General features: G+C 48.0%; 1 protein-coding gene across 3 annotated transcripts in view; it reads right to left on the reverse strand.

The window, feature by feature from the left end:
- SLC24A5 (solute carrier family 24 member 5) overlaps positions 1-23,736 on the reverse strand; it is a 79,410-nt gene extending 55,674 nt beyond the window's left edge. For all 3 annotated transcript variants that reach the window (XM_056572286.1, XM_056572285.1, XM_056572284.1), the window contains exon 1: positions 23,533-23,736. In XM_056572286.1, coding sequence (XP_056428261.1) covers positions 23,533-23,680 — 148 coding nt within the window. In that variant the 5' untranslated portion in view covers positions 23,681-23,736. The remainder of the gene's footprint in view (positions 1-23,532) is intronic.
- Between the last annotated feature and the right edge of the window lie 536 nt (positions 23,737-24,272).

The following is a 24,272-nucleotide window of genomic DNA, read 5'->3' on the forward strand; positions in this document are numbered from 1 at the left end:
GATGCTCCGGAGCCCCGAGGAAAGGTAAGTGATCGTCAGCGGACCACACGGGGCACCGTAAACGGCTATCCGGTGGCAGCTAAAAGCATTGTATGTTGATGCTGCCTTCAACATGTGATGGCCTCTGAGAGGCCATCGAATGTTGAAATTATCGTATATCGGGGCCATCTTAGGTCGGGGGGGGGGGTCACTGTACTTGGCCCCCAATAACACAGCTTTCTGACAAGTCTGGCAGCATATGTTTAAGTAATTTTTAGAACAGTTCCTAACAAATATAGACAATACAGTACAAAGCAATCATGTTTCATATGCTATTCACTGCTCTTTTATATCTGGGAGTAATCGCATCATAATAGCAGATTTTTTTTAAATATCGTTCTGAAATAGGAGCTCGATGTACCGTTTCCATCGCTGTTATTCTTCTTTACAGTCAAACTATTAGCTAGTAGATAAATGAACATAAAACGCAATTGCGCATTAATAAGACCAATAAAACGCTGCACTAGTTCTGCTATGCCCGATCATCTGGTGATATCATGGAGAGCCTGCTCAATAAATAGAAGGTTTTAAAGGGGTACTCCGGTGAAAACCTTTTTTTTTTTTTTAAATCAACTGGTGCCAGAAAGTTAAACAGATTTGTAAATGACTTCTATTAAAAATCTTACTCCTTCCTGTACTTATTAGCTGCTGAATTCTACAGTGGAAATTCTTTTCTTTTTGAAACACAGAACTGTCTGCTGACATCACGAGCACAGTGCTCTCTGCTGACATCTCTGTCCATTTTAGGAACTGTCCAGAACAGCATATGTTTGCTATGGGGATTTCCATTTAATCTGGACAGTTCCTAAAATGGACAGAGATGTCAGCAGAGAGCACTGTGCTCATGATGTCAGCAGACAGCTCTGTGTTTCAAACGGAAAATAATTTCCACTGTAGTATTCAGTAGTCCAGTGGTGAAAAACTTATCCCCTATCCTAAGGATAGGGGATAAGTTTGAGATCGTGGGGGGTCCGACCGCTGGGGCCCCCTGCGATCTCTCTGTATGGGGCCCCCGGCTCTCGGCCCAGATAGCAGGTGTCGACCCCCGCACGAAGCGGCGGCCGACACGCCCCCTCAATACATCTCTAGGGCAGAGCCGGAGATTGCCGAAGGCAGCGCTTCGGCTCTGCCATAGAGTTGTATTGAGGGGGCGTGTCGGACGCCGCCTCGTGCGGAGGTCGACACGCCCCCTTCCTGCGGGCTGTCGGGGCTCCGTACAGGAGATCGCAGGGGGCCCCAGCGGTCGGACCCCCCCCCCCCCCCCCGCGATCTGCAACTTATCCCCTATCCTTTTTTTTTTTTTTTTTTTTCAATTTTTGTCTCACAAATTATATTTTTTTTTTATATTGATTTCGCAGTAGATTTTTGGGTAAAACGACTGATATCATTACAAAGTAGAATTGCTGGTGCAAAAAACAAGTCGTCATTTGGGTCTGTAGGTGCAAAATTGAAAGGGTTATGATTTTTAAAAGGTAAGGAGGAAAGAATTAAAGTGCAAAATTGGAAAAACGCTCAGTCCACTGAGTCACCACTGGACTACTCCTTTAAGTACAGGAAGGATTAAGATTTTTTAATAGAAGTAATTTACAAATCTGTTTCACTTTCTGGCACCAGTTGATTTAAAAAAAAAAAAAAAAAAAGTTTTTCACCAGACTTTAACTACCAAGAATATGGAGTAATTGACGTGGAGTATAGTCCTCATTCTTGAGATCATGGGGGACAGCAGTTGCACCCCCTGTGATCAGGTGCTAATCCCCTATCTTGTAGGGGATAACTTTACATGATGGCACAACCCCTTTGACCCCTTACGGATGCAGGGCGTACAGGTCTGCCTTTGCGTTCTGGTACTTAACCCCTTAAGGACTGAGCGTTTTTCCAATTTTGCACTTTAATTCTTTCCTCCTTACCTTTTAAAAATCATAACCCTTTCAATTTTGCACCTACAGACCCAAATGACGACTTGTTTTTTGCACCAGCAATTCTACTTTGTAATGATATCAGTCGTTTTACCCAAAAATCTACTGCGAAATCAATATAAAAAAAAAATATAATTTGTGAGACAAAAATTGAAAAAAAACAAAAAAAACAAAAAAACACAACACGTGATTTTGTAAATTTTGGGGGCTTTCGTTTCTACACAGTTAATTTTTTGGTAAAAATGACACTCTTTATTCTGTAGGTCCATACGATTAAAGTGATACCCTACTTAGGGTGCATGCACACTACGGTTCTTAAGATACGGGACCATATACGGCTGGGGAGAGGGAGGCGGAGAGTTCGGGGCGGGGCAACCGAAAGCTGCCGTATGCGGTCCCGTATCTAATGTATTTCAATGAGCATCCGGAGTGAAACGCTGCCTCCGGTTGGCTCCGTTTTGCCCCGTATACGGTTTCCCGACTGGACCTAAAAACGCTGTTGACTACTTTTGTAGGTCAGATCGGGAACCCGTATACGGGCCAAAACGGAGCCGACCAGAGGCAGCGTTTCACTCCGGTCGCTCATTTAAATACATTAGATACAGGACCGCATATGGCAGCATGCGGTTACCCCGCCCCCGACTCTCCGCCCCCTCTCCCCAGCCGTATACGGTCCCGTATCTTAAGAAAAGTAGTGTGCATGCACCCTTACATAGGTTTGATTTTGTTTTACTTCTGGAAAAAATCATAACTACATGAACAAAAATTAATACGTTTAAAAATGTCCTGTTCCGACCCCTATAACTTTTTATTTTTCCGCATACAGGGATGTATGAGGGCTAATTTTTGCGCTGTGATCTGAAGTTTTGATTGGACTTTTCGTTCGCTTTTTATACATTTTTTTTAGGGTATAAAAAAAGTGACCAAAAATACGCTATTTTGGACTTTGGAATTTTTTTTTTACGTGTACGCCATTGACCGTGCTGTTTAACCTCTTAGGTACTCTGACCACTGTCACTTTATGCATTAATAACTCTGCGATGCTTTTACCTTTTATTCTAAATCTGAGATAGTTTTTTCATGACATATTCTACTTAAACATAATGGTACATTTTCGTTGTTACTTGCATCCTTTCTTGGTGAAAAATCCTTACATTTCATGAAAATTTAGCATTTTTATAACTTTGAAACTCTCTGCTTGTGAGGAAAATGGATATTCCAAATATATTTGGATTCAAAAATACAATATGTCTACTTTATGTTGACATGTTTTTACTTTTTGAAGACAGAGGGCTTCAAAGTATAGCAGCAATTTGATCTGAATTTTTCAGGGACCAGTTATGTGTGAAGTGGATTTGAGGGGCCTTTCTGTGAGAAAAACCCCATAAATGATCCCATTATAGAAACTAAACCCCTCAAAGTATTCAAAATGACATTCAGAAAGTTTTTTTTAACCCTTTCAGTGTTTCACAAGAATAGTAACAAAGTGGATGAGAAAAATCTAAATCTACATTTTTTTACACTAACATGTTCTTGTAGCCCCATTTTTTCATTTTTAAAAGTGGCATAAGGAGAAAAAGTCTCCCAAAATATGTAGCCCAATTTCTCTCGAGTATTTAAATACCTCATATGTTGACTTAAAGTGCTCTGCAGGCTCACAACATGGCTCAAGAGGTAAAGAGCAACTGTGGGATTTTTAAAACACTTTTTGCTGTCATGGTGTTTGGGGGATATGTTGCATTTAGGAAGCCCCCATGGTGCCAGAACAGCAAAAAATAAAATATTCAACAGAAATAAATAAAAAACCAACATAGCATACTATTTTGGAAACTACACCCCTCAAGGAAAGTAACAAGGGGTATAGTGAGCCTTACACCTCTTAGGTGTTTGACGACCTTGCGTTGAAGTTGGACATGAAAATGGAAAATTTGATTTTTAACACTCAAATGATGGTGTTACCCCAAATTTTTCTTTTTCACAAGGGGTAGTAGGAGAAAATGGACCCCAAAATGTAAAGCCCAATATGTGGACGTTAAGTGCTAAACTGGCTCACTACAGGCCTCAGAACAGAAGGAGTGCCATTTTACTTTTGGAGAGAGAATTTTGCTGAAATTGAAGTCGGGGGCCATATGCATTTACAAACCTCCCATGGAGTCAGAACAGCAGAAACCCCCCCACATGTGATACCATTTTGGAAACTAGACCCCTTCAGGAACGTAACAAGGGTTACAGTGAATACTTCTCCAAAATAAGGAAATAACCCATATAAGGTGTAAAAGCACTATACGGGTGCAAAACAGGGCTTAGGAGTGAGACCGCACCAATGAGATTTGAGGCCTAAAGTGGTGCTTCGCACTGCAATGGTTGAGGTTCTGACATAAAATTAAAACAATAAAAAAAAAAAAAAAAAACCTGACAAGTGACCACAATTTTGAAACTACACCCCTCAAGGAAGGTAACAAGGGGTACAGTGAGTACTTGCACCTCACAGGTTTTTGAACAGTGGGCCGTAAATTGAAAAAAATCTGATTTTTTTTTACACTAAAATGCTGGGGTTACCCAATTTTTAACATTTTCACAAGACGTAATAGGAGAAATTGGGTTACAAATTTTGGAGGGCTTTTTCTCCTGACTATGGAAATACATCCACATATGGGGTAACGTGCTGAGCGGGTGCACAACAAGGCTCAGAAGTTATAGAGGTCTGTTTGTATTTGTGGCCTATGGCATATCAGTAGCTGACCGTTACATACATTCAGAGGAGAATACAAAAATGAAACACCGACATGTGACACCATTACAAAAAGTACACCACCTGGGGAATGGCTATAGGGGTAAAGAGGACATTTTGAACGCATGGGTGTTTCCTAAATTTATTTTCCAGGAATGGATGAAGGGTAGCTTTTGAAAATTGCAATTTTCAACCTATACTCTGCTTCATCTTTCTGGGAACAACTAACATGTGACTCCGAATTGTCGCCTGGAAATACGACAGAGCTCAGCGAGAACTCTTCGCATTTGAGGCCAATGTTTCTTATGGACCTAACAGTTACATACATTCAGAGGAAAATACAAGAAAGGAACACCCCCATGTGAGCCTATTACAAACAGTACACCGCCTAGGGAAGGTGAATAGGGGTGAAGTGGAGATTTGGAACAAACGGGTGTTCCCTAAATTTATTTTCCAGGAATGGATGAAGTGTAGTTTGGGGAAAATGAAAATTGCAAGTTGGTACTGATATGCTAATTATATTCCCAAAATGATGACCCAGAGTATAGCCGAAAGTAAAAATGATGCCCATCCTAAAACCCCGCTCAGGTGGGGAGAGAGCGCTGCGCAATTGAGGCACATGCAAAACTCCAATGCTGTCGACGTTGTGTCCCATGAGCCATTTTTTGGGGGAGGAAAAAAAAAAAAAAGATATTATCAGGGGTATTGGGAAATATATATATATATATATTTTTTTTTTTTTGGGGGGGGGGGGGGGGGGTTGTTTTTAAAATTTGGAAGACATCAATCAGGGAAAAGGATTAAAATTTAGTGCTCCATGAAAGTGTGATACTCTCTGAAGCAATCCTTAGGCTGAAATTCCACTTTTTTTTTGTGGGGAAAAACGCCAATTCTGCCGCATGGCAGATGTTAGGTGTATATCAATGAGAAATTGCAAAATTATTTTTCCACTTGGCGTTTTTAAGTTTGGAGTTTTTTTTAGAATCGTTTTGGCATTTTTTCACTCTTTTTTGGCGTTTTTCAGCTCCATGGCGGTTTTGCATTATACAGTATTGATCTTTTTTATAACAACATTTTTATTAATTTTTAAACAGGGGTGAATTTATGTGGGCAGGCAGGGACCTAAAAATGTAGCCGACAATAATAAAAATGTAGTGTGTGTGTGTGTTTTTTTCACTTTTTTTCTTTATTTTTTAGGTAGTACTACTACTCTCAGCATGGTACACACTGTTCCTTGATGGGAGTAGTAATACCTGTACTAATTGACAGATCGCTCTGGGTCCGTGCGATCCTTGAGTATCATTTATAGATGCGGCCAGCGGCTCTTCTATGGTCCCCTGCACTGACGTATATATACACCTAATCATATTTCCCGCAGAGAGCTGTGATTGGCCAGATGGTTCCAGCAAATCACAACTCTCTGTGGGAAAATATATATATATATATATATATATATATATATATATATATTATATATATATATACACATACACATACCCATCAGTGCAGGGGACCATAGAAGAGCGACTGCCCGCATCTATACATTATACAGGAGGATCATAGCGGGTGTCAGGAGTGACATCTGCTGTGATCTTTCCTTAACTGCAGGTACTACAGCTCTCAGCATGGAGCAGAGTGTGCTCCATATTGGGAGTAGTAGTACCTAAAGTTAGGGACAGATCACAGCAAGTGTCACTCCTGACACACGCTGCGATCATCCTATCTAATGCAGAGATGCAGAGCGGCTTTCTCCTGCGCTCCGCACATCTGCTCTGTACTCCGGCCAGTGATATGAATAGAACATCACTCAATCATATTTCTCATTGAGAGCTGTGATTGGCTGCAACCATCCGGCCAATCCCCACTCTGGGCGGAAAATATGAATGAGAGATGTGAATTTCTATTCACATCACTGGCAGGAGTATAGTGCAGAAATGCGAGCGCTGTATAGAGCCGCTCCGCATCTCTGCTATATTAAGGATGATCGCATCGGGTATCAGGAGTGACACCCGGGGCGATATGTCTATTAGTACAGGTACTACTATTCCCATCATCGAACAGTCTGTTCCATGCTGGGAATAGTAGTACTACCTAAAAAAAAAAATATATATATATATATATATATAAAAAAAAGTGAAGCGCACTTTATTGAAAATTAATTAAAAGTTCATTATAAAAAAATAAAAGTTTCTTACTATACATTTTTTTCAATCCCTACTACTTCCTTTTTTTTATTTTTTTTTTAAATTATTATTATTATACCAAACACATTTTGAAAAAAATGCCAAAAGGGGCCAAAAATGCAATTTCAACTCAAATGCAAAAAACGTCAGAAAAAACTTAAGATGCAGGAAGTTGCACTGGCATTTTTCCTGGCTTTTTTTTTTTTCAGTGAAAAAAAATATACTGGAAAAAAAAAAAACGCTGGAAAAAAAAAAAAAACAAGTGGAATCCTAGCCTTAATGCAGAGGCCCAGATAATCGGGGCAAGTATCGCATTGAGTGGTGGTGTCGTTCCGAATCCCCCTCTTGCGACACACACTGCATTTTTTCTTTTTGGGATCGTCCCTAATTTCCTTACCTGGAAAGTGTTTGCCGGGGATGATCCGGGGAACCGAAGTTCCAGAGGTGCTCTGAACCACTCCTGTGCAGTCACCAAAGATGAAGGCCTTTAGAACTTCCTCTTGGAACTCCAGGTATGTCCCTGTGTTGCCAACGTGCTGGGACAGCACAAAAGAGTTATACATGGCAATCTGTACCATGTAGACTGCAACTTTTTTGTAACATGCCCGTGTTTTGCGCATGGCCATGTATGGCTTGAGGACTTGATCAGAGAGATCAACTTCCCCCATATATCGATAGTCCAGAATACAATCGGGCTTGAGGACCGGTCCCACGGTACCTCGCACAGAGACAAGGGTGCTGCCGTTCCCATGAATTGTGGACAGCTTAAGGACATCCCTCTTGTCCTTCTACTGGACCAGCAACAGGTTTTCATGGGAACAGGCATGGGACTCCCCCCAGGGGATAGGAGTCTGCAGGGGATAGGAAGGAAGGCCTCTTTGATTCTTCTGGACTGTTCCACAAGCGACCGTGGATCTAGCAGCGAGGGATGTGAAGAGAGGGATACTATTGTAAAAGTTATCCACGTAAAAGGTGGTAACCTTTATCTAGCAATGGGTGCAAAAGGCCCCAAACGATTTTCCCGCTAACACCCAGAGTGGGGGGACATTCTGGGGGTTCAAAATGGGAATCTCCCTCATACACTATAAACATGCAAGTGTACCCTGAGGTACTCTCACAAAGTTTATACATCTTCACACCATACCGCGCTCACTTGGTTGAGATGTATTGCCGGAAGCAGAGTCTCCCCTTAAAGCTGATGAAAGACTCATCAATAGCGACCTCCCTTCCAGGGACATAGGCCTCCCAAAATTTAGCCCCGAAGTGATCGATGACCGGCCTGATTTTATACAGGCGATCATACGCGGGATCACTTTGGGGGGGTGGGGACATGCCACATTATCAGCATAATGCAAACATTTCTGAATGGTCTCGAACCGGGGACGGGTCATAGCCATACTGTAAAGCGGGGTCTGGTAGAGGACGTCCCCGCTCCAGTACTGCCTGACCTTTGTTTTTGTTTTTTTAACTAGGCCCATATGTAGCACGAGGTCCCAAAAGGTCCTCATTTCGTCATTGATGCATCCTTAAGAGGTTAAGGATGAAGGGCGTACCTGTAAATCCTTCCTCAGGCATCCTGTGACATTGCCAAGGGGGGGTCTTGAGACCCCCCGTGCTGTCGATCGCTGTGATTCGCCGGTCAATTCAGATCGGCAAATCACAGCATTTCCGAGTCATTTGGGTCTCTGATGACCCGATGACCTGGAAAAGGAGGGTAATTGGTGGTGTATGACACACCACCAATCACACTCCGTACTGTACTGGGAGGTGGCAGTGATGCCACCCCCCCCAGGACGGCTGTGACTGGCCAGTCGCAAAGACCGGACCAATCTCGGCAGTAAGGGGATGGTGCCATCGCCCCCCTTCAGTGAAATCCTAAGGCATCCTTGGCCATTTTGTGCCATCCGTCACTTTAGATTGCAGACAAACCTGTACGCCCAACAGTTTGATGCCTCAAACCCAGGCTCCTTTTTGGCTAGGCCCAATGGATGGTACACCGTCACTGCAGCCTAAATGAGGATGTTTTGGGGCCCAGTGCTGCATATGGGCCTACTAAAAAAATAAAAATAAAAACCCAGGCAATACTGGAGTGGGGACATCCTCCACCAGACCCCACTTTACAGTATGGCCATGACATGTCCCCGTTTCGAGGCCATTTGGAAATGTTTGCATTACACTGATAATGCAGCATGTCCCTCCCAAATTTTGGGAGGCCTATGCCCCTCCAATGGGAGGTCTCTATTGATTAGTCTCTCATCAGCTTTAAGGGGAGACCCATCTTTTGCCAATATATCCCCACTAAGCGGGTGAGATATGGTGTAAAACTCTATAAACTTTGCTGAAGTACACTCGCACGTTTAGAGTATACGAGGGACAGGATTCCCCTATTGAACCCCCAGGATGTGGGACCTTTTGCACCCACTGCCAGATAAGGGTTACCACCTATACGTGGATAACTTTTATACGAGTATCTTTTCACATCCATCGCCGCCAGATTTACGATCGCTTGTGATACTGTGCAAAAGAATCAAAAAGGCCTCCCGACCTATCCCCTCCAGACACCTATCCCCAAGGGTGAGTCCTGTGCCCTTACCCATGAAAACCTGTTGCTGGTCAAGAGGGATGTGCTTAAGCGGACCACAATTCATGGTAACGGCAGCAAGGGTACCGCGAGACCGGTCCTCAAGCCTGATTGTATCGTAGACTACAATCAGTATATGGGGGGAGTTTACCTCTCTGATCACGTCCTCAAGCCATATAACGCCATGCGGATAACATGGGCAAGGTACAAAAAAGTTGCGGTCTATTTGGTACAACTTTTTTGTACTGTCCCAGTACTCTGGCAACACAGGGACATTCCTGCCATTCTAAGAGGAAGTTCTAAAGGCCCTGATCTTTGGCAACCGGGAAAGAGCAGGCCAAAGTACCTCTGGGACTATAGGCTCTCGGATCTTCCCAGGCCAACACTGTCCAGTTGAGGTCCCCCACACTGGAAAGAAGGGATGATCACAGAAAAAATGCAGAGTGTGTCACAGGAGCAGGGCCGGATTAATGTAGGGGCGGATGGAGCTGACGCTCCAGGCCCTTACATTAAAATAGGCCGAGTGGCCTGCACAGGCGGCCCGCATAGGCCGCCCAGACCGGTGACCCGCCTCCCGTTCTGCCGCCAACACCTAACGCTAACAGAGACCCCACAAACCCCCCCCCCGCTCCCCACTATCTTACAAAACACCTAACGCCGACACTACCCCCCCCGCTATCTTACAACACCCGGGCCGTTGTCACCTCCGCCAGTCACACGCGCTGCGGCAGCGGTCAGTGAGAGCTGCGGTGACGTCATCCACTTCACGGCGGCGCCCGGAAGTCACGTCCCCGCGGCTCCCACTGACACAAGGACTGAGCAGCAGCCGCCACAGCGTGTCAGTCTGAGTCACCGGGTCCCGGAGAGAAAGGTCACAGCCCTTGGGGCCATTTATAATGTAAGGCACTGTGAGGGGCACAATTTAACATGTCAGGAGGGCAGCAACCGCATTATAGGTTGCAAGACATGGTTTATTATATATGAGGGGGACATTATATGTGGGGCACATGACAGAACCCCCCTGTCATGTGCCCAAATAATGCCCCCCTGTCATGTTCCCCTCATATATAATACCCCATGTCCTGTGCCCCTCACATATACTGCCCCCGACATGTGCCCCTCACATATAATGCCCCCCTGACATGTGCCCCTCACATATACTGCCCCCCTGACATGTGCCCCTCACATATAATGCCCCCCTGACATGTGCCCCTCACATATAATACCCCTGGCTGTCCTGCCCCCTCAGGGACATTATATGTGAGGGGCACATGTCAGGGGGGCATTATATGTGAGGGGCACATGTCAGGGGGGCATTATATATGAGGGGCACAGGACATGGGGTATTATATATGAGGGGCACATGACAGGGGGACATTATATGTGAGTGGCACAAGACATGGGGTATTATATATGAGGGGCACATGACAGGGGGACATTGTATGTGGGGGCACATGACAGGACCCCCCCCCCCCCTGTCATGTGTCCATATAATGCCCCCCTGTCATGTGCCCCTCTTATATAATACCCCATGTCCTGTGCCCCTCATATATAATGCCCCTCATATATAATACCCCATGTCCTGTGCCCCTCATATATAATACCCCATGTCCAGGGGGCATTATATGTGAGGAACACATGTCAGGGGGCATTATATGTGTGGGGCAAATGACAGGGGGGCATTATATGTGGGGGCACATGACAGGGGCCCCCCTGTCATGTGCCAATATAATGCACATATAATGCCCCCCTGACATTTGCAGCTTACTTATAATACCCCCTGCCCTGTGCCCCTCATATATAATGCCCCGTCATGTGCCCCCACATATAATGCCCCCCTGTCATGTGCCCCCACATATAATGCCCCCCTGTCATTTGCTCCCCACATATAATGCCCCCTGACATGTGCCTCTCATATATAATGCCCCATGTCTTGTGCCCCTCATATATAATGCCCCTCATATATAATACCCCATGTCCAAGTGGCATTATATATGAGGGGCACATGTCAGGGGGCATTATATGTGGGGGGCAAATGACAGGGGGGCATTATATGTGGGGGCACATGACAGGGGCCCCCCTGTCATGTGCCAATATAATGCACATGTCCTGTGCCCCTCACATATAATGCCCCCTGAAATGTGCCCCTTATACATAATGCCCCATGTCCTGTGCCCCTCACATATAATGCCCCCTGTCCTGCCCCCTCAGGGGGCATTATATTTGAGGGGCACAGGACAGGGGGCATTATAAGTCAGGGACATATGTCAGGGGGCATTATATGTGCATTATATGGGCACATGACGGGGGGGGGGGGGTGGGGGGCTGTCCTGTGCCCCCCACATATAATGCCCTATGTCCTGTGCCCCTCAGATATAATGCCCTCTGAGGAGGCAGGACAGGGGGCATTGTATGTGAGGGGAACATGACAGGGTGCATTATATGCGAGGGGCACAGGACAGAGGGCATTATTATTATGTGGGGGGGAACAAGACGGGTTATCATTAATATATGTGGGGGCACAGGATGGGGCATTATTACCATATATGAGGGGCACAGAGTGTTTTGCATTTCAGAGGTATGGGCCGGCATTTATCATTGTAGGTGTATGTGAAGCATTTTTTACACCTTTTTTGTGTGCTGTAATGTGTAGGAGCATCACATTTATTAAAAGGTAGCAGACCATTTGATACATTTTGTGCAGGTCACATTTTCTAAAATTTCACTCTTCACATACACCCAAAAGCTAAGTCTGGGCTGGTGTAATTTTAGAGACTTTTCAGTGGTTTTGCAAATATTTTGCGCCTTTTCACAAAAAGGTGCAGTTCATAAAACCCGTCCATATTATGTGTATTGCCAAAATCAGTGGATTACAACTCAAGCGCAAAAAAGGCACAAATAAACCCTGCTAGCGCCTTTTTTTTTTGCACAATTTTTAGACACAAAAAAACAGTCTAAAGACAATTATACATGTCGGCCATAGTGTATATTATAAGGAATTTTGGGGTAGTATGGTTTTTATGGGCCACATAATTACGGTATTGTATTCAGAGGGTGCATGTTACGCCGAGCGCTCCGGGTCCCCGCTCCTCCCCGGAGCGCTCACAGCGTTCTCCTATTCGCAGCGCCCCGGTCAGACCTGCCGACCAGGTGCGCTGCGATAATGTTCCCAGCCGGGATGCGATTCGCGATGCGGGACGCGCCCGCTCGCGATGCGCATCCCGACTCGCTTACCAGACCCGTTCCCCATCTGTGCTGTCCCGGCGCGCGCGGCCCCGCTCCTTAGGGCGCGCGCGCGACGGGTCTTTGCGATTTAAAGGGCCGGTGCGCCACTGATTGGCGCATGAGGTTTTAATCAGTACCTTCACCTGTGCACTTCCCTACTTATACCTCACTTCCCCTGCACTCCCTCGCCGGATCTTGTTGCCATTGTGCCAGTGAAAGCGTTTCCTTGTGTGTTCCTAGCCTGTGTTCCAGACCTCCTGCCGTTGCCCCTGACTACGATCCTTGCTGCCTGCCCTGACCTTCTGCTACGTCCGACCTTGCTCTTGTCTACTCCCTTGTACCGCGCTTATCTCAGCAGTCAGAGAGGTTGAGCCGTTGCCGGTGGATACAACCTGGTTGCTACCGCCGCAGCAAGACCATCCCGCTTTGCGGCGGGCTCTGGTGAATACCAGTAGCAACTTAGAACCGGTCCACCGACACGGTCCACGCCAATCCCTCTCTGGCACAGAGGATCCACCTCCAGCCAGCCGAATCGTGACAGTGCATGGCAAGGTTATATTCAGAGAGCACAGTATGTGGTAGTATTATAATCAGAGGGTACAGTGTGTTGTAGTAATATATTCAGAGGTTACGGTGTGTGGCGGTCTTATATTCAGAGGATACAGTGTGTAGTAGTATCATATTCAGAGGGTACAGTGTGTGCCAGTATTATATTCAAAGGATTTGGTGTTTGGCAGTATTATAATAATTATTGTTTTCATATAGAGGATCAGAATGCGCTGACATAGTGAGGAGCCGTCTGGGTATCAAGTTCTGCTGAGTGAACATTTAGCTGAAACAAGTCCTGGTGGTATGTACCATCTGAATTAGATAAGAAAAGACTATAGAGAAGACGTCACCTGTAGTAACAGATTTTATTGTGTATTCTCTTCACTATAGAGAAGACGTCACCTGTAGTCACTTATTTCATTGTGTATTCTCCTCACTATAGAGAAGACGTCACCTGTAGTCACTTATTTCATTGTGTATTCTCCTCACTATGTCCTATCAGAGCTGGAGTCACTTGTAAGTCCTGCAGTAATGATGGGTGAAACAACAACTCCTAGCATAGCCTTACCCCATACTTAAGGTCATACTGGGAGCTGTAGTTTTAAATGGTAAATTTTTTTTTAGCACTTTCCCATTCTGTGGCAATTGGTATATTTGATTATTATACTGGAAATAATTTTCTGCAACATGCTACAGCACGGGCATCACAACATGCTACAGCGCGGGCATCACAACATGCTGAAAAAAATCAGGGCCTATATCCCTTAATGTTATGCTTTTGCAAATATTCATCCAGTTGCTTTTTAAACATCTTTACAGACTCTAATAAGAACATATCTGCAGGCAGAGGATTCCACATCCTTATTGTTCTTAGTGTAAAAAACCCTTTCCTTTGCCTTAGACAAAATCTCCTTTCTTCCAGTATAAAAGTTGCTGAGTTGACCATGGCAACCAATCAGATGACTTCTTTCATTTTTGAAAAGGCCTCTGGAAAATGAAAGAAGCGATCTGATTGGTTGCTATGGTTAACTCAGCAATTTTTCCTCTGGACACTAACATTTATTCAGCTATCCTGGTAATTTAATGTGCATAAAACATGTGACAGATGCGCTTTATTTGTGTTAAGAAAAATTACTTTGTGTTGCATTTTCATTTTATATATTCCGATAAAAAGGCCAATCAAAATCTTCAGCACCAGGCCCATGATGCTCTTAATCCGGCCCTGCACAGGAGGGGGATAAGGAAGGACACCACCACTCAGTGTGACACTTGCCTCGATCATCCAGGTCTCTGCATTGAAGATTGCTTCAGGGAGTATCACACTTCCATGGATTACTACATTTATAATCCTCTTCCCCATTTTAATTTACCATAATTTTACCCCAATGTACCTGTCCACAGTACATTGACTTCCAAATGTTAAACCTAACCCCCAACCCCCCCCCCCCCCAAAAAAAAATAAAAATAAAAAAAAACAACCTTCACATAATACTTCCGATAAGACGTTGTGCACACTTGCAGGTAACAGGTTGGAGATGGTCAAAGACAAAAAATTCCCAGAATGATGATTCAGAGCATAGGGTTTGGGGCAAACATAAGCCTCAAATGAGTTCCCTCTCATGAGCCCCGTCGTATTTCCAGGCAACAATTCAGGGGCACATGTTGGTTGTTCACAGAATGATGAAGCCGAGCAGAGGTGAAAATTGCAATTTTCCCAAACTACACTTCATCCATTCCTTGAAAATAAATTTAGAGAACACCCATGCGTTTAAAATGTCCTCTTTACCCCTATACCCATTCCTCAGGGGGTGTACTGTCTAATGGGGTCACATGTGGGTGTTGCCTTGTTTTATTTTCCTCTGAATGTATGTAACCGTACTTTCCCGTACTTAAAATTACACAGTAAAATTCAGTACGATCTTACTCAGTGTGCATGGGTCCTAAGGGCTTGTTCACACGGGGCTAAAATGCGGCCGATTTGTTGCTAATTTTCCACATTAACTCCAAAAGTGAACTAAGAATCCACAACAAATCTGCATCAAATATTTCAGTCCTGTGTAAACAGACCATAACACAGGATTAATGCTTTAGGTTTTCCTACATTCTTCTGAAGGAATAATCTATGCAGAGAACTTGGATTGAATTTATGGCTGCATAAATTATGGTCGGGCATCATGTGCAATAGCATTGAAAAAAAATGGTGCACAGACGAAGCCAGGTAATAAGGAATATAGTCCACACTACAATACAAACACTGGAGGACAACATGTGGGCCCGAGGTGCAATAATGACCGGGGCACATACTGGGAATCAACTGTCCACACTGTGTGACATCTAAGCTGCCACAGAGGAAAAAGCTCAGGTGATCAGATACAAGCCATGAGAGATCCAGGTGTGGTGCTGCACCTAGGAATGACCCTGTACACTTTGCTCCCATAGATGCTCTCCACAGAGCTCAAAATACACAGTATACAGGGGTGCTCACCTGCGCCTCTCCACAGAGCTCAAAATACACAGTATACGGGGGTGCTCACCTGCGCCTCTCCACAGAGCTCCATACACACAGTATACAGGGGTGCTCACCTGCGCCTCTCCACAGAGCTCCATACACACAGTATACAGGGGTGCTCACCTGCGCCTCTCCACAGAGCTCCATACACACAGTATACAGGGGTGCTCACCTGCGCCTCTCCACAGAGCTCAAAATACACAGTATACGGGGGTGCTCACCTGCGCCTCTCAACAGAGCTCAAAATGCACAGTATACAGGGGTGCTCACCTGCGCCTCTCCACAGAGCTCAAAATGCACAGTATACAGGGGTGCTCACCTGGGGCTCTTCACAGAGCTCCATACACACAGTATACAGGGGTGCTCACCTGCTTCTCTCTTCAGAGCTCCATACACACAGTATACAGGGATAGTCACTCACACCTCTCCTCAGAGCTCCTTATACACAGTATACAGGGGTGCTCACCTGCGCCTCTCCACAGAGCTCCATACACACAATATACAGGGGTGCTCACCTGCGCCTCTCCACAGAGCTCCATACACACAGTATACAGGGGTGCTCACCTGCGCCTCTCCACAGAGCTCCATACACACAGTATACAGGGGTGCTCACCTGCGCCTCTCCACAGAGCTCCATACACACAGTATACAGGGGTGCTCACCTGCGCCTCTCCACAGAGCTCCATACACACAGTATACAGGGGTGCTCACCTGCGCCTCTCCACAGAGCTCCATACACACAGTATACAGGGGTGCTCACCTGCTCCTCTCCACAGAGCTCCATACACACAGTATACAGGGGTGCTCACCTGCACCTCTCCACAGAGCTCCATACACACAGTATACAGGGGTGCTCACCTGCACCTCTCCACAGAGCTCCATACACACAGTATACAGGGGTGCTCACCTGCTCCTCTCCACAGAGCTCCATACACACAGTATACAGGGGTGCTCACCTGCGCCTCTCCACAGAGCTCCATACACACAGTATACAGGGGTGCTCACCTGGGGCTCTCCACAGAGCTCCATACACACAGTATACAGGGGTGCTCACCTGGGGCTCTCCACAGAGCTCCATACACACAGTATACAGGGGTGCTCACCTGCACCTCTCCTCAGAGCTCCATACACACAGTATACAGGGGGGCTCACCTGCACCTCTCCTCAGAGCTCCATACACACAGTATACAGGGGTGCTCACCTGCGCCTCTCCACAGAGCTCCATACACACAGTATACAGGGGTGCTCACCTGCACCTCCCCACAGAGCTCCATACACACAGTATACAGGGGTGCTCACCTGCGCCTCTCCACAGAGCTCCATACACACGGTATACAGGGGTGCTCACTTGCGCCTCTCCACAGAGCTCCATACACACAGTATACAGGAGTGCTCACCTGCTCCTCTCCACAGAGCTCCCTACACACAGTATACAGGGGTGCTCACCTGCACCTCTCCTCAGAGCTCCATACACACAGTATACAGGGGTGCTCACCTGCGCCTCTCCACAGAGCGTCATACACAGTATACAGGGGTGCTCACCTGCATCTCTCCTCATAGCTCCATACACACAGTATACAGGGGTGCTCACCTGCTCCTCTCCACAGAGCTCCCTACACACAGTATACAGGGGTGCTCACCTGCGCCTCTCCACAGAGCTCCATACACACAGTATACAGGTTTGCTCATCTGCGGCTCTCCACAGAGCTCAATACACACAGTATACAGGGGTGCTCACCTGCGCCTCTCCTCAGAGCTCCATACACACAGTATACAGGGGTGCTCACCTCCTCCTCTCCACAGAGCTCCATACACACAGTATACAGGGGTGTCACCTCCTCCTCTCCACAGAGCTCCATACACACAGTATACAGGGGTGCTCACCTGCGCCTCTCCACAGAGCTCCATACACACAGTATACAGGGGTGCTCACCTCCTCCTCTGCACAGAGCTCCATACACACAGTATACAGGGGTGCTCACCTGTGCCTCTCCACAGAGCTCCATACACACAGTATACAGGGGTGCTCACCTGCATCTCTCCACAGAGCTCCATACACACAGTATACAGGGGTGCTCACCTGCATCTCTCCACAGAGCTCCATACACACAGTATACAGGGGTGCTCACCTGCTCCTCTCCACAGAGCTCCATACACACAGTATACAGGGGTGCTCACCTGGGGCTCTCCACAGAGCTCCATACACACAGTATACAGGGGTGCTCACCTGGGGCTCTCCACAGAGCTCCATACACACAGTATACAGGTGTGCTCACCTGCACCTCCCCACAGAGCTCCATACACACAGTATACAGGGGTGCTCACCTGCGCCTCTCCACAGAGCTCCATACACACAGTATACAGGGGTGCTCACCTGCGCCTCTCCACAGAGCGTCATACACAGTATACAGGGGTGCTCACCTGCATCTCTCCTCATAGCTCCATACACACAGTATACAGGGATAGTCACCTACACCTCTCCTCAGAGCTCCTTATACACAGTATACAGGTTTGCTCACCTGCTCCTCTCCACAGAGCTCCATACACACAGTATACAGGGGTGCTCACCTGCGCCTCTCCACAGAGCGTCATACACAGTATACAGGGGTGCTCACCTGCGCCTCTCCACAGAGCTCCATACACACAGTATACAGGGGTGCTCACCTGCGCCTCTCCACAGAGCTCCATACACACAGTATACAGGGATAGTCACCTACACCTCTCCTCAGAGCTCCTTATACACAGTATACAGGTTTGCTCACCTGCTCCTCTCCACAGAGCTCCATACACACAGTATACAGGGGGTGCTCACCTGCTCCTCTCCACAGAGCTCCATACACACAGTATACAGGGGTGCTCACTTGCGCCTCTCCACAGAGCTCCATACACACAGTATACAGGGGTGCTCACCTGCGCCTCTCCACAGAGCGTCATACACAGTATACAGGGGTGCTCACCTGCATCTCTCCTCATAGCTCCATACACACAGTATACAGGGGTGCTCACCTGCTCCTCTCCACAGAGCTCCATACACACAGTATACAGGGGTGCTCACCTGCACCTCTCCTCAGAGCTCCATACACACAGTATACAGGGGTGCTCACCTGCGCCTCTCCACAGAGCGTCATACACAGTATACAGGGGTGCTCACCTGCATCTCTCCTCATAGCTCCATACACACAGTATACAGGGATGCTCACCTGGGGCTCTCCACAGAGCTCCATACACACAGTATACAGGGGTGCTCACCTGCTCCTCTCCACAGAGCTCCCTACACACAGTATACAGGGGTGCTCACCTGCGCCTCTCCACAGAGCTCCATACACACAGTATACAGGGGTGCTCACCTGCTCCTCTCCACAGAGCTCCATACACACAGTATACAGGGGGGCTCACCTGCACCTCTCCTCAGAGCTCCATACACACAGTATACAGGGGTGCTCACCTGGGGCTCTCCACAGAGCTCCATACACACAGTATACAGGGGTGCTCACCTGGGGCTCTCCACAGAGCTCCATACACACAGTATACAGGGGTGCTCACCTGCACCTCTCCTCAGAGCTCCATACACACAGTATACAGGGGGGCTCACCTGCACCTCTCCTCAGAGCTCCATACACACAGTATACAGGGGTGCTCACCTGCGCCTCTCCACAGAGCTCCATACACACAGTATACAGGGGTGCTCACCTGCACCTCCCCACAGAGCTCCATACACACAGTATACAGGGGTGCTCACCTGCGCCTCTCCACAGAGCTCCATACACACGGTATACAGGGGTGCTCACTTGCGCCTCTCCACAGAGCTCCATACACACAGTATACAGGAGTGCTCACCTGCTCCTCTCCACAGAGCTCCCTACACACAGTATACAGGGGTGCTCACCTGCACCTCTCCTCAGAGCTCCATACACACAGTATACAGGGGTGCTCACCTGCGCCTCTCCACAGAGCGTCATACACAGTATACAGGGGTGCTCACCTGCATCTCTCCTCATAGCTCCATACACACAGTATACAGGGGTGCTCACCTGCTCCTCTCCACAGAGCTCCCTACACACAGTATACAGGGGTGCTCACCTGCGCCTCTCCACAGAGCTCCATACACACAGTATACAGGTTTGCTCATCTGCGGCTCTCCACAGAGCTCCATACACACAGTATACAGGGGTGCTCACCTCCTCCTCTCCACAGAGCTCCATACACACAGTATACAGGGGTGTCACCTCCTCCTCTCCACAGAGCTCCATACACACAGTATACAGGGGTGCTCACCTGCGCCTCTCCACAGAGCTCCATACACACAGTATACAGGGGTGCTCACCTCCTCCTCTGCACAGAGCTCCATACACACAGTATACAGGGGTGCTCACCTGCGCCTCTCCACAGAGCTCCATACACACAGTATACAGGGGTGCTCACCTGCATCTCTCCACAGAGCTCCATACACACAGTATACAGGGGTGCTCACCTGCATCTCTCCACAGAGCTCCATACACACAGTATACAGGGGTGCTCACCTGCTCCTCTCCACAGAGCTCCATACACACAGTATACAGGGGTGCTCACCTGGGGCTCTCCACAGAGCTCCATACACACAGTATACAGGGGTGCTCACCTGGGGCTCTCCACAGAGCTCCATACACACAGTATACAGGTGTGCTCACCTGCACCTCCCCACAGAGCTCCATACACACAGTATACAGGGGTGCTCACCTGCGCCTCTCCACAGAGCTCCATACACACAGTATACAGGGGTGCTCACCTGCGCCTCTCCACAGAGCGTCATACACAGTATACAGGGGTGCTCACCTGCATCTCTCCTCATAGCTCCATACACACAGTATACAGGGATAGTCACCTACACCTCTCCTCAGAGCTCCTTATACACAGTATACAGGTTTGCTCACCTGCTCCTCTCCACAGAGCTCCATACACACAGTATACAGGGGTGCTCACCTGCGCCTCTCCACAGAGCGTCATACACAGTATACAGGGGTGCTCACCTGCGCCTCTCCACAGAGCTCCATACACACAGTATACAGGGGTGCTCACCTGCGCCTCTCCACAGAGCTCCATACACACAGTATACAGGGATAGTCACCTACACCTCTCCTCAGAGCTCCTTATACACAGTATACAGGTTTGCTCACCTGCTCCTCTCCACAGAGCTCCATACACACAGTATACAGGGGGTGCTCACCTGCTCCTCTCCACAGAGCTCCATACACACAGTATACAGGGGTGCTCACTTGCGCCTCTCCACAGAGCTCCATACACACAGTATACAGGGGTGGTCACCTGCGCCTCTCCACAGAGCGTCATACACAGTATACAGGGGTGCTCACCTGCATCTCTCCTCATAGCTCCATACACACAGTATACAGGGGTGCTCACCTGCTCCTCTCCACAGAGCTCCCTACACACAGTATACAGGGGTGCTCACCTGCACCTCTCCTCAGAGCTCCATACACACAGTATACAGGGGTGCTCACCTGCGCCTCTCCACAGAGCGTCATACACAGTATACAGGGGTGCTCACCTGCATCTCTCCTCATAGCTCCATACACACAGTATACAGGGGTGCTCACCTGCTCCTCTCCACAGAGCTCCCTACACACAGTATACAGGGGTGCTCACCTGCGCCTCTCCACAGAGCTCCATACACACAGTATACAGGGGTGCTCACCTGCTCCTCTCCACAGAGCTCCATACACACAGTATACAGGGGGGCTCACCTGCACCTCTCCTCAGAGCTCCATACACACAGTATACAGGGGTGCTCACCTGCGCCTCTCCACAGAGCTCCATACACACAGTATACAGGGGTGCTAACCTGCACCTCTCCTCAGAGCTCCATACACACAGTATACAGGTTTGCTCACCTGCTCCTCTCCACAGAGCTCCATACACACAGTATACAGGGGTGCTCACCTGCGCCTCTCCACAGAGCTCCATACACACAGTATACAGGGGGTGCTCAACGGCTCCTCTCCATAGAGCTCCATACACACAGTATACAGGGGTGCTCACCTGCACCTCTCCACAGAGCTCCATACACACAGTATACAGGGGTGCTCACCTGCACCTCCCCACAGAGCTCCATACACACAGTATACAGGGGTGCTCACTTGCGCCTCTCCACAGAGCTCCATACACACAGTATACAGGGGTGCTCACCTGCTCCTCTCCACAGAGCTCCATACACACAGTATACAGGGGTGCTCACCTGCTCCTCTCCACAGAGCTCCATACACACAGTATACAGGGGTGCTCACCTGCTCCTCTCCACAGAGCTCCATACACACAGTATACAGGGGTGCTCACCTGCTCCTCTCCACAGAGCTCCATACACACAGTATACAGGGGTGCTCACCTGCTCCTCTCCACAGAGCTCCATACACACAGTATACAGGGGTGCTCACCTGCTCCTCTCCACAGAGCATCATACACACAGTATACAGGGGTGCTCACCTACACCTCTCCTCAGAGCTCCATACACACAGTATACAGGGGTGCTCACCTGCTCCTCTCCACAGAGCTCCATACACACAGTATACAGGGGTGCTCACCTGCGCCTCTCCACAGAGCGTCATACACAGTATACAGGGGTGCTCACCTGCGCCTCTCCACAGAGCGTCATACACAGTATACAGGGGTGCTCACCTGCATCTCTCCTCATAGCTCCATACACACAGTATACAGGGGTGCTCACCTGCTCCTCTCCACAGAGCTCCATACACACAGTATACAGGGGGGCTCACCTGCATCTCTCCACAGAGCTCCATACACACAGTATACAGGGGTGCTCACCTGCGCCTCTCCACAGAGCTCCATACACACAGTATACAGGGGGGCTCACCTGCATCTCTCCACAGAGCTCCATACACACAGTATACAGGGGTGCTCACCTGCATCTCTCCACAGAGCGTCATACACACAGTATACAGGGGTGCTAACCTGCGCCTCTTCACAGAGCTCCATACACACAGTATACAGGGGTGCTCACCTGCTTCACTCCGCATAGCGTCACACACACAGTATACAGGGGGGCTCACCTGCTCCTCTCCACAGAGCTCCATACACACAGTATACAGGGGTGCTCACCTGCACCTCTCCACAGAGCATCATACACACAGTATACAGGGGTGCTCACCTACACCTCTCCTCAGAGCTCCATACACACAGTATACAGGGGTGCTCCCCCACAGAGCTCCATACACACAGTATACAGGGGTGCTCACCTCCTCCTCTCCACAGAGCTCCATACACACAGTATACAGGGGTGCTCACCTGCGCCTCTCCACAGAGCTCCATACACACAGTATACAGGGGTGCTCACCTGCGCCTCTCCACAGAGCTCCATACACACAGTATACAGGGGTGCTCACCTGCTCCTCTCCACAGAGCTCCATATACACAGTATACAGTGGTGCTCACCTGCGCCTCTCCACAGAGCTCCATACACACAGTATACAGGGGTGCTCACCTGCGCCTCTCCACAGAGCTCCATACACACAGTATACAGGGGTGCTCACCTGCGCCTCTCCACAGAGCTCCATACACACAGTATACAGGGGTGCTCACCTGCGCCTCTCCACAGAGCTCCATACACACAGTATACAGGGGTGCTCACCTGCTCCTCTCCACAGAGCTCCATGCACACTGGATAGCACATGCTGTACTTACCTGCGGCTCTCCTCAGAGCTCCATATACACAGTATACAGCACATGTGGTACCCACCTGCCATTCTAGTCAGAGCTTTATACACACAGTATACGGCACATGCGCTACTCACCTACAGCTCTCCTCTGCCGATGCTGCGCGCTTTGTACACCCTGTGCCCCCCGGTACAGCAGGTGTATCGCCGACCATAGCAGTAATATGAAAGTGAAGGTGGCCAGTGCCGTCCTGTTGGCCCGACTATTCCTCCCAGCCGTCTCCATGTTCTGAGCCCTCGGTGTACTGGACCATCAGGAGGCCACAATAATCCCAATCATGTGAGGCATGGCCCCGTCCACACCCGCCAGCCCTGCATTCCTGAGGGTTACATGGAGCAGGACATGAAGAACAAAGTCCTGAACAGTTCTCCTCAGATGATGTCCGATCACGGGGTGAGGAGAAGTATTTTACCGAGGGCCATGGCTCCATCTCATGTCACTAATAAGATAGATGATAAAGCCCCATTCACATCACTGCCTGTGGGCATCACAATACCAGCAGAAGGTTACATAACCATGGGCTTTCACATACCAGATGTAGCCTACTATGCCACAGTATGTGTTCAATATATTTATGATGTTTTTCATAACTACACCAGCAGCAGACAGTGAATGCATGGTGTGAATTGGGGCTTATAGCCACCTGCTGAGTAACCTGCACTGATATCTGACCACCTTGGTTATCAAGGAAAAGTATACGGTATTTAGATGTAATACAGTTCCACCCTCACTACATGAATATATTATTGTGAAGCTATGTTTATACATTGTGGATATGCTGTTTATTGTATGCAATAGATCTGCAACTGAAATAAAA

Source organism: Hyla sarda, chromosome 4 (assembly GCF_029499605.1).
Source record: "Hyla sarda isolate aHylSar1 chromosome 4, aHylSar1.hap1, whole genome shotgun sequence".
In the NCBI taxonomy this organism is placed as follows: Eukaryota; Metazoa; Chordata; class Amphibia; order Anura; family Hylidae; genus Hyla; species Hyla sarda.